Raw genomic sequence first — 11,685 nt, 5'->3', positions numbered from 1 at the left:
CTCAATTTCTGGATCCCGACAGTTTCTTTTCGGAAGTGTCACGTCCATACTTAAACGAGGTAAAGATCCAGATTCATCTCCGAATTATAGACCGATTACTGTATCATATTTTAGGAGTAAGATTTTTCGGTATATTCTTTTGCCCAAAATAGCTTCTAAGTGTGATTTTACAAATTTTTTTTCAACTAGCATTTTGAAAAGTGGTCGGTCCTCAGGCACATCATATAGCCTACTCGACTAAATGTTGAAAAAAGCTTTTGCCCAGAAGAACTCATTGTGTTGCTGCACAGTAGACACTGTTGTTTACCTCAGCCCTAATATTCCCTTCCTTGTCCCTGATTCAATAATTCACTTATTTCTACGCTGCGATAACTACTATGACAATTCATATATGTATATTAAGTCGCTGTCATATATCTCCGATCGAGAAGCTAATAGGAACGGAGTTAGACAATGAGAGACTTTATGGCCTTATAAATTTAAATTTGCACTTGAAATTTGTCTAAAATATCTGTCTCTCGCTAAGTTTTTCGTGATATCAGAGAGGTTTCTGAAATACTTACTTAAAGCTCTTGCTCGACAGTGGCGCCAGCGTAGAGGGAACCAGACGTCAGTGCCGCTAGTCATCTCCAGAGTGGCCTGTTTTGGGCCAGGGTAGGAACTTCGCTGGGTCAATGCCCCACGCTCTGAGTCGATCACGGATGATATCTGCCCATCTCATACTTGGATTATTTCTGACCGTTCCAAGCAGTTTGCAGTTGGATCGAAGTCGATTATAAGTCGAGCAGCGTTTTTCAGTGAGTAGGCAAAGTAAATGACCGCACCAACGCAGCGAGTGTGACTCAAACTGTTCGGTAAGGTGGTAATTTAAAGGACCAGGGGATATTCGTATTACGTACCCTATCGAGCCACCTAAAATGTTCTATTTTGCGGAGGTGTTTTTTCTTGACAGCATCTACCTTCATTATCTGCGACTGAGTCAAAGGCCAAGTCTCTGACGAGTAGAGCTAAATAAGATAACAAAAGTTCTGGCTCTAGATACGTCAGTAAAGTCAAGACCCGTATGATTATTTTTATTTTTTATTTTTCTCAAATTTAAAGACAGACAGCGGAACTATATTTCAGATTTTCGGTTTTGATAAAGCTTAGCAATCCTTTTTCCATATTTGATCCTCCCAACAAACTCTACTCTTCTATTGGGCTGCTCTTCCATTCTTTTCTTTAAAAAATAATCATATAGAGATATAGAGAGCGGCTCATCACCCTGCGTCAATGTACAGGCCTTCTTTGCCATTGATGGAGGAAAATCGTTAGAGTGAAAATGAGCATCCATACTGAAAATAATAATGATTTAAATAAATTTAGTATTATTCAGTAGGATATCAAGCACTTAAAACTTTACCCCGGTTTGGAACCGGGGTAATCATATACTCTGCTTTACGGAGTAATGTATATACTATTAAATTAATGTCATTTAAAGTAATATGTTCGTGAAGGTACATAATAAACATTGGGCACCCTTGCCCTGGGGTCGTAAATACAGGTAAGGGAGGAAGGAAACCCCTAGGGGTATTCATTAAATTTTTGAAACTACTTATATTTATATACTATTCGTCAAAAACAAGAGCTAAGAGCTCATACCGCAGTTGTGACGAGGTCAAGCGGAGCCAAGAGCTCATATGATATGACCTGTAGTAACATTCTAAGAATCAATAGATTGCTTTAAAAGGAAAATCAGAGGCTTAATGCCGGTCGGGATTTAAAATAAGAGCTCTGAGTCACGAGGCCCTTCTAAATATCAAAATTCATTAAGATCCGATCACCCACTCTTAAGTTAAAAATACCTCAATTTTTCTAATTTTTCCTTTCCCTTCAACCCCCCAGATGGTCGAATCGGGGAAAACAACTGTAACGAGTCAATTAGTGCAGCTCCCTGACATGCCTACCAATTTTCATCGTCCTAGCACGTCCAGAAGCACTAAACTCACCAAAGCACTGAACCACACCACCTAACTCCCCCAAAGAAAGCGGATCCAGTCCGGTTACGTCAATTACGTATCTACTGCGTTTATAAGCATTTTCCAAGATTTCCGGTTTCTCCCTCCAACTCACCCCAATGTCAACAGATCTGGTCGGGATTTGAAAGAAGAGTTCTGAGACATGAATTTCTCCTAATTATCAAATTTTATTAAGATCCGGTTACCCATTCTTAAGTTCGTGAGGTGTAAAAACACCTCAATTTTTCTAATTTTTCCAAATTAACAACTTCCAGCTCCCCCAAAGAGAACGGATCCGTACCAATAATGTCATAAAACTGTTCGCATATCTCTTTCTTCTGGTGTTAAATCCTCGTTAGGCCCAAGAAGTCTAAAAGAAAAAAAGAAAATGGCATTTCAGTACGTTAATTTATTATTACATTCCTCCAAAGCTTAGAGGCTCGAGAAAATTATATTTGCCGTTAGAAATCATCATATCTTATCAATGGGAAAGTTATTTATGTCAGCTTTAAATCTGAGCTAAGATTTATCGCAGCTAAGATCATTTTAGCGTTTCTTCCAAGGAATTTATAACCCTTGAATTTGTAATGCCAAATTCCGAGAAACTAGTCTTGGCCTGTCTTGGTGTCTTGGCCTGGAAAAACAATGCAGTGTTAATATTATAAGAGTAGAACATTCAGAATCAAAATGCAGTGTCAAAAAAACTCTGCAATGGTTCTTATTTAATTCAAATGAGTCCATTGCACAAAATTAAGTTGTAATCGGCTTAAACGCATAAAGGGTTTTCTGATGTTATTTCACAATTGAGATAACGACTGATTGTCCTAAGGAATTAGGGAAGGATTTGTTATTACATTTAGGATAATATGTTTTTTTTTCTCATTTTGAACAGTTTTTGCGCAAGTTATTTGTAATATCGTTCATGCTGGTTTTTGGACTGATTCATTCTTTATAAAATTGAATATACCTCTTTTGATTCTAAACTCTCCAGCTTCATATCTATTGCTCCAAGAAAATTCCTCATAAACTCCCATGTTGGAGCTTATATCTATTGCTTATATATACACATATATATAAATATATATATATATATATATATATATATATATATATATATATATATATATATATATATATATATATATATATATATATATATATATATATATACAAATTGGTTATATGTCAATTTGGTTATATATATATATATATATATATACATATATATATATATATATATATATATATATATATATATATATATATATATATATATATACATATATATATATATATATACATATATATATATATATATATATATATATATATATATATATATATATATATATATATATATATATATATATATATATATATATATATAACCAAATTGAAATACAAAACTTGTACACTGGTCAGTTATCAAGACAATGGGGAAATAAAAAAGAAGACATACCCAGTTGGTGAAGGTGATCTTGCGATCCTACAAAATCCCTCAAATTTCGAATTTAGCAATTCCTCCAGGGAATTTATAACCCTTGAATGTGTCTCGGCCTGGTGTCTTGGCCTGGAAAAACAATGCAGTGTTAATAGAACATTAGAACATAAGAGTAGAACATTCAGAATCAAAATGCAGAGGTATAATTGTTCCCCATTCCAAAGATATCACATTCTTTACACACCAGATATTGTGACAGACATAAATTTTCAGCGTGTTGCGATTCTTTTTTTCTCTGATAAAACGGATTTGGATCTATTTAGATGAGCACTTTAGATTTTGATTTTATTCTTTTTTTTTATTGAATACGAGATTCTTCGATTGTTTACAATGGCCCTTCCTAATTCTTAATTTAATGTTTGGCCAAAACAGAAACAGCGCGTATGGACCAAAAAAAAGTGAAAACCAGCCCACTAGACTTTTTTTTCTCTCTTTAAATTATTAATCCCTTATTCCTGTTATTACATGCCAACATGATATAGGCCTACCCATACGTAACTTAAATGCTTTGCAGTTACAGATTTGCAGCAACTAATGAAAAATGAGCAATACTTACAGCTTTTTAAAAACTAATTGGTAATGATTATAAAACTCTTAAAAAAACAAATTTCAAGAAGATGTCAATGGATTATGGGACACTGACAAACTTTTTTTTTGTAGAGGAACAAAACAATAAAAATGTCTTTCCTCATAGTAGGAGTAACCCCAAAATTCTAACCAATCTCTCCAAACACATTAATATAAAGGAAAGATGGGGGATGGCAGAGGCGGTCTTAGGGGGGACAGAGGAGGCACTTGAACCGGGCGCAGAAATTTTAGGGGTGCAAAATTTCAGACCAATAATCTAACGATCATAATAATTCTGTAATTTTTGAAATTTTATTTTTATTAAAAATAAAGTAGAGGGTGCAGTTGGCGAAACTTTGTTGACATTACTCAGTGTTAAGTTTAAACTGCTTTTACTTTGCTCAGCATTATAAGTTAAATAAAACAGAAAATGGTTGGCCATTTACTATATGGCAAAAAAAGAATAGTCTGTGAGAAAGATGCTTTTATTTTGCAGATTAGATACTTCCCGCGAATCTATATAAATATGAGGCTCTACACTTTTCAATGTTCTAGCAAATTCTAATTGTATGATCATTTATCTACTTTCGTCTTTCAAAACTGTAAAGCGAAACTTAACTTATACTAAAATATGCATATACTAAAATTAACTGACGTATTACGTGGACAGAGGTCATAGCTCTTAGGTGAAGTGATATTTAAAAGCAAGCAAGGGGAGAAAGAGTAGAGACAGAGAGATCAAGGAACAGAGATAAGGAAGAGATATAAATTGAAGGAGTAGGACAAGAAGAGAAAGAGAAGAAGAGAATTGGAGGAGAAGGAGTGGACAGAGGTCATAGCTCTTAGGTGAAGTGATATTTACTTTATTTGACCTCAGTAAATTATCATAAATTGAGTTCAATCCAAATTCACCTGTATCTTTGTTTATGGAATTATTCTTGAATAGAATTTTTTTAATTTCTATTGTTTCCCTGAAAGTTTGTTTTAAACCTTGGTCCCTAGAAATCAAAGAAACATTTTCAAACAAAATAAAATGATTTGGAAAATTAAAGATATGCTCCGCGAGGGTCGACGTGAAATCTTCAGGTTTGGTATTTTGCTTTAAAGACGATGAAATGGAATTATGATGTTGTAGCAATCTCGTTCTCAAATTCTGGTTAGTACGTCCCACATAAGAGCTTCCACAAGTACATGGAATTTTATAAACCTCACTTTGTTGCTCTACGGAAGTCCGATCCTTTCCAGAATTTAAAAAACTTGCCAAAGTATTACTACCTCTTAAAGCTACCTTTAAACCATTATTTTGTAAAATTCTTTTAATTTTTTCACTCAAACCTGGAACATATGGTAGAGAACAAATTCTTTTGCTTTAATTAAAAAATTCTTTTGCTTTAATTAAAAGATTAATAAAAAAAAATCACCCTTTTTTTTCTTTATTCAATTTGTTAAAGAATGGACACAGTACTTAAAATTTATTCCCGTATAAACTTGGTCCAACTTTAGACTTCTTACAAAAAAATAAATAAGCGTGTGACGACGAAAACGTTTGCTTTTTTTCCTTATGCTAAGTGCCATCTGTAGTGAATTTACTGAGTTTTCGTCAGCTTTCTCCGTCAGTGTTTGAAAATGCTGAATTATGTCTAGGCAGCGAATTCCCAAACTTAAAACTTCCCCCTTAGAAAAAAATTAAAATAAATGGACATACAAAAAAACTTACATGTCGCGATCTCTTCTTTCTAGGTCACGCATACCACGATCTCTTCTATCTGGTTCACGCATACCACGTTCTCTGGAATCTAGATTTCTTCTTTCCGGTTCACGCCGATCAAATTCACGGTCTTTGCGTCCAAAGTCTCTAGACTCAAAGCCACGACTTTCTTGAGGACGATCTCCAAAACGGCCACCACGATCTTCATAACGATCACATTCTGGAAAGGCATCCGGTCGACCTTCTTGAGGACGATCTCCAAAACGACCACCGCGATCTCCATAACGATTACGTTCTGGGAAGGCATCCGGTCGACGTTCGCGAGCTCCGTAATGTTCGGTAGGACGCTCGCGGTCTTCTCCTCGTCTATCTGAACGCCAAGATGAGACCTCATCTGCGGCACCTATACCTCCCCTCCATGAACTTGCTTCTTCACGGGGCTTGTCATCTTCTCGTGCCGAAAATTTATCTGAGCGACTTTGAGGGGGCTTGTAAGCTCTTTCAACTAAAAATTAACAAAAACTTATACGAATAATGTAGGGGGGGGGGGGGGGGGGTAAAGGAGATCAACTATTTTTCAAGGGACAAGTGTGCCGTTCTCGAAGGGAAGGAGGAGGATTTTTACCTTAGTTCCCTGTCCATGCCTCTTTATCTATATGTATCTTTTTTTTCTTCACATTTTGTTATAAAGAACCTTGGAATCGTTTTTATCCAACTTTCCGTTTTCATTAATACGAGACAAGTTTTTTTTACAGTATAGTTAATTAAATAATTGATTATATTAAATTATAATTGATTATCAATTTATTGCAATGTTACTAGTACTACCACTATGTATCTTTTTTTTTACGAAGAATAAAAATATCTCAAAAACGGCTAAAATGTTTTAATAAGACAGTGAATATCTACGATACAAGACAACCACGAGAAAACTACCTACGAAGACTAGATTGCTCTTTGTTCATTAAATGTATTTTCTTTCAATAAGACAATAAAGTTTGTTTTCCTTCAAATGTGAGTCTTTTTCAATTTCAAGAATTATTACTGTTGTTCAGGTCCGTTAACCATGAATATGAAGTAAGAGTCTTACTTTAAAATTTGCGCTTCTTTCTGACAGCAAATTTTTCCTCGTAAAGTGAAAAGAGGGAATGTCCCCTCCCCGTTTAGTTTCAAAATCTCTGGGCTGAATTAAAAACCAGTCGAGAGGACACAATTCAAGGAAAATACTACAGCAATAGCTTCGAAAGACATACATGGAAACTTTAAAAGCCAACAACTTAATGAGTTTTGAAATAAAAGAACAAAATAATCGTTCCCAAATCAGGAGCTAAATTGCAAAAATAAAGATATAATTTCTATTTTTCAGTAACACATCTTTGCATAAAAAAAAATAGTTTTTCAATTTTTGGGGTCGAGCCTTCAATTACGTTTTATGTCCAAACGTCTTCAAATTGTATATAGAACAATTCAGTAATAAAAATGCATTATATTGACAATTTTTTTACTTTCGAAAGCTATACAAACATTGTTTTCTATATTTTAGTACAATTTATGAAAAATATTTGAACGCTGATAAAAAAAAAGAACAATTACCATAAGTTCTAATTAATTCTCTCAAGTCATAACTTCCAACTGATTTCGGGCCTCTAATAAATTTTTTTTTTAGTTTCAATTATTTACATTAATTAAATGTGTGGCCTCTTAATAATAAGCAAAAAACCCAAATGTCAAACTATTCAAGTTTGATATATGCTTTAACACCAGCAAAGCCATTTTCAGTGGATTCAGCATCAATTTCTTGTAAAATAATTAACTGATAATCAGTTTCAGCTTTTGTGGACAACATGAAATAAATTCAACGAAACTAAGTGGATTAAAATTGAGTTGTTGCGCTAACAAAAAGAAGGAAACGCAAAGAAAAGAATACAAAAAGAGAACAAAAAGAAAATAAAAAGATAAGATATGAAACGAAAAGAAAACAAAATAAAAAGAATATCGTGCCCATTTGGAATTCTGTTTTAATTGAATGGGTCACACTTTGAGGGACTGGTAACTCTGACAAGAAAAACCCAGTACTATAACCAACTTATGCTGAAAAGTTTGATATGGTGGTATGGTTTCCGGTGGAGAACGAGTTTATTCTTTCTTTTCGAGTTTTCTTTTTTGCATAATCGTTAAGTAAAGTCTTTTACATAATAAATGTATGGATAATTTTTTCGACGCCTAAAGGTAAATGCTCTCTGTGTTTATGACGAATGTTTATGGGAAAATATACCTCTGTTAATGGTATCTTTCGATTAGTCAAGAATTTTGAGGCTATTACATCGAAGATAGAAGAATTTTCTCTAGGTTTAACCTTCACTCGATTTCCCATAGCTTATTCCCTCCAATGAGGGTGCCAAGCGTGGGCCCCAGAAACTCAACAAGCCCCATCGAATGTTTGCTCAGGTTTTAGTTTATGATGCAGTGGATATAACCAAAATCGTGCAAAATTACAAAAGCAAATTGTGTGTAAGGACACGTTCACATCGATTGTGATTAATAGAATCAAAATTTTCAATTTGCACGTCTTCAAATATCCAAAAGAAAAATCAAACATTACAGTCGTCATTAAGATTTTTGCACCAAATTCGGTAAAATGAACTAAAACCTTTCTCAATGATATATTTTCTTTATTGAATTAATTTTGACACTAAAAAAAAAAAAAAACAAGAAAAAAAATTATTAAAGGATATTAGATTTTCTCCATTATCATTCCCCATTAAATGCAACATAATCAGAATATGAAAAACTTGTAACTTTGTCTAAACAAGAATCAAGAGCTCATACATTATTTTTTTCTTGGAAGGAGGGGGGCTACCCATCCTTGCCCTTTATTCTTTAAACATTCTTTTTCTCCTTTTTTCACTTCTTTCAGTCTATTTCTACTTCTGGTCTTGCGTTTGGAACAAATGGAATTTGCTTGTTTTGTTTTCACTTCACTACTTGTTTCCCATTATGGCTTCTATAGAAAACAAAGTGACAAAATAATTTGTAAACAAGAGAAAAAGACACCGTGATTAGCTTCATTTTTTTACTCTTAAGAAAACAAATTGAAAAACTATACTGAAGCATTTAACTTAAAAGTAAAACAAAAACAGAACAAAGGCAAAAAGAGTAATCTCTAAAGAGGTGAAAAATGAAAAATTGTGTATAAAAATTCAAGTAAAAAAAATACGCAAAAAAAGAATAAACTTTGCCATAACACTATAATAAATTTACAAATCCGAAAAATGAAGATACAGATCAGCAATAAGAAACTTACCCTGAGGTGGACGATACGGTTCTGGTCTTATCGAGGTATCGGCCTGTCCTGAACGAGGTCTGCGCCAGCTGTCGTCTGACGGGACTTCTAGAACAAATAGGGACTAATTACTCAATTTTTTCTGTGGAGGGTGGGAGGGGATTAAAAAGAGCCTTTAACTAAAACCATTTTCCCAGGAAGGGAATAGGACTTCAACCTTATATATGCTACCTGTGGAAGTCCCCTTCTGGTGATCAGATCTTAATGAACTTTGACATTTACAAGGATATCGTGTTTCAGAGCTCTTATTTTAAATCCCGACCGGATCCAATGTCATTTGGGAGAGTTAGGGGGGGGGGAATTTTGGAAAACGCTTTGAGTGGAGAGATCGGGATGAAACTTGGTGGGAAAAATGAACACAGCTCCTAGATACGTGATTGACATAACCTGAATGGATTTCCTCTTTTCGCGGGAGTTGGGGGGAGGGTTAATTCTAAAAAATTAGAAAAAATGAGGTAATTTTAACTTGCGAAGGAGTGATCGGATCTTAGTGAAATTTCATATTTAGGAGGACCTCGTAACCCACATCTCTTATTTTTAAATCCCTACCGGAGCCAGTGTCATTGGCGATAGTTGGGGGGGGGAGCCAGAAATCTTGGAAAATGCTTAGAGTGGAGAGATCAGGATGAAACTTTGTGGGAAGAATAAGCACAAGTCCTAGATACGTGATTGACATAACCGGACTGAATCTGCTCTCTTTGGGGGAGTTGGAGGAGGCGTTAATTATGAACAATCAGAAAAACTGAGGTATATTTAACTTAAGAGCGGGTGACCGTTCGTGAGGTATTTTTATATTGAATATTTAGAAGGAGCTTATGTCTCAGAGCTCCTATTTTAAATCCCGACCAGATCTGGTGACATTGGTGGGATTTGGAGGGGAAAACCGGAAATCTTGGCAAACTAACTTAGTGGGTAGTATAAGCAAATGTCGTAGATACGTGATTGACGTAACAGAACTGGATCCACTCTCTTTGGGGGAGTTAGGGGATGGGGGGTCAAGCGCTTTGGCGCTTCTGGACGTGCTAGGACGATGGAAATAGGTAGGCGTGTCTGGGACCTGCACCAATTGACTTGGTAAAGTCGTTTTCGCCAATTCGACCATCTGGGGGGGGGGGGGCTGAAGGGAGAAGAGAAATTAGAAAAAAAGAGGTAGTTTTAACTTACGAGAGGTTGATCGGATTTTAATGAACTTTGATATTTAGAAGGATCTCGTGTCTCAGAGCTCTTATTTTAAATCCCAACCGGTATTAAGCCTCTGATTTTCATTTTCAATTAATCTATTGATTCTTAGAATTTTGCTAGAGCTCATGCTTGGCTCTTCCGACCTCATCACAAGTGCCATATGAGCTCTTAGCTCTTGTTTAATATACTAAATGACATGAATTTTCTTCGTTGATTGTCCATATGTTACATATTTGTAATTCGCTAAAATCTTTTTAATTCAAAAGCTTACCGTTCGCACGGCCATGTCGTATTTTGCGAGAAGACAAGTGTTAGCTAGGGTCGATTAGTGAGTTCAGTCTGCTAATGGAGTGTCTATGTTTTTTCTTTCCTTTTTTTTCAGTTTTAGTGAACAAAGTCTGCTAGTGGAAAGTGTTTTTTTTATGTTTTTATTTTATTTTTTTTTTTTAACTTCTAACGAGTTCAGTCAACTAGTGGAAAATAATTCTGTTTTTTTTTAGGTGTTTTAGCGAATTTAGTCTGCTAGTGGAATGTGTTTGTTTCTTATTTTTTATATTTTTAGTTTTTCTACTTTTAGCGAGTCCAGTCTGCTAGTGGACAATTTTTCTGTTTTTTTTAAGCGTTTTTCAGTTTTTTTAGTTTTAGCGAAATCAGTCAGCTATTGGAAAGTGTTTCCAGTCTTTCTGTATTTTTCAGTTTTTTTAGTTCTAGCGAATTCAATCTATTAGTAGAAAGTGTTTCTGGTGGGTTTTAACCTTAAATCGAATTATTACACTCACGACCTTTGTAAAGCTTCAAATTTTTTCTTCTTCCTTTTTTAGTCAGTAACTTGCAAGAAATGAAATATTTTTGAAAACCTTGCACCGAAATACATTCATTCACAAGCATTTAACGACTGAAACGCATTCATAACACCAGCTTTTGAAAAATATTGAAGATGAAGAAAAAACAAAGACGATAGCAAGTGAAAAAAAAGGAAGAATAGAACACATATAATTTGGTCGAGACCACCCCTCAACCGTCCTCAATGCCAGAAAAGGTAATAAAGAGTAAAAAATACAGATAAAAGTACTCAGGACAACACAAAATATTTTAGGGTTTTCCTGTTTTTATATTGTCCTGAGGACTTTTATATGCGTTTTTTTCTCATTATGTTTTCTTTTTCGTTGAGGATTGTTGAGCAGATGTCTCGACCGAAATATATGCATACTATTTTTCTTTTCTTCACTGGCTGGAAAAATTCTCATTTTTTTCTTCATTATAAATTTTTGATTTTTTTATAAATCTTTTCGCGAGTTTTTGATTCGGCCGTCGTCTTCAAGAAGAAGCATGGATACACTACTATCAAAGCCAAATTCGCTACATAATGGAGATCATTTTTGTTGAG

General features: G+C 34.6%; 1 protein-coding gene across 4 annotated transcripts in view; it reads right to left on the bottom strand.

The window, feature by feature from the left end:
• Positions 1-1,072: 1,072 nt before the first annotated feature.
• The window catches only part of LOC136042341 (RNA-binding protein 25-like), an 87,323-nt gene continuing 76,710 nt past the window's right edge, over positions 1,073-11,685 (bottom strand). For all 4 annotated transcript variants that reach the window (XM_065727304.1, XM_065727305.1, XM_065727306.1 and 1 more), the window contains 4 exons: positions 9,078-9,164; positions 5,783-6,278; positions 3,457-3,567; positions 1,073-1,334 (listed from right to left, as the gene is read on the bottom strand). In XM_065727304.1, coding sequence (XP_065583376.1) covers positions 1,115-1,334; positions 3,457-3,567; positions 5,783-6,278; positions 9,078-9,164 — 914 coding nt within the window. In that variant the 3' untranslated portion in view covers positions 1,073-1,114. The remainder of the gene's footprint in view (positions 1,335-3,456; positions 3,568-5,782; positions 6,279-9,077; positions 9,165-11,685) is intronic.

The sequence above is a fragment of the Artemia franciscana genome, unplaced genomic scaffold (assembly GCF_032884065.1).
Source record: "Artemia franciscana unplaced genomic scaffold, ASM3288406v1 Scaffold_1128, whole genome shotgun sequence".
Lineage (NCBI taxonomy): Eukaryota > Metazoa > Arthropoda > Branchiopoda > Anostraca > Artemiidae > Artemia > Artemia franciscana.
This window is presented reverse-complemented; position numbering and strand designations above follow the sequence as displayed.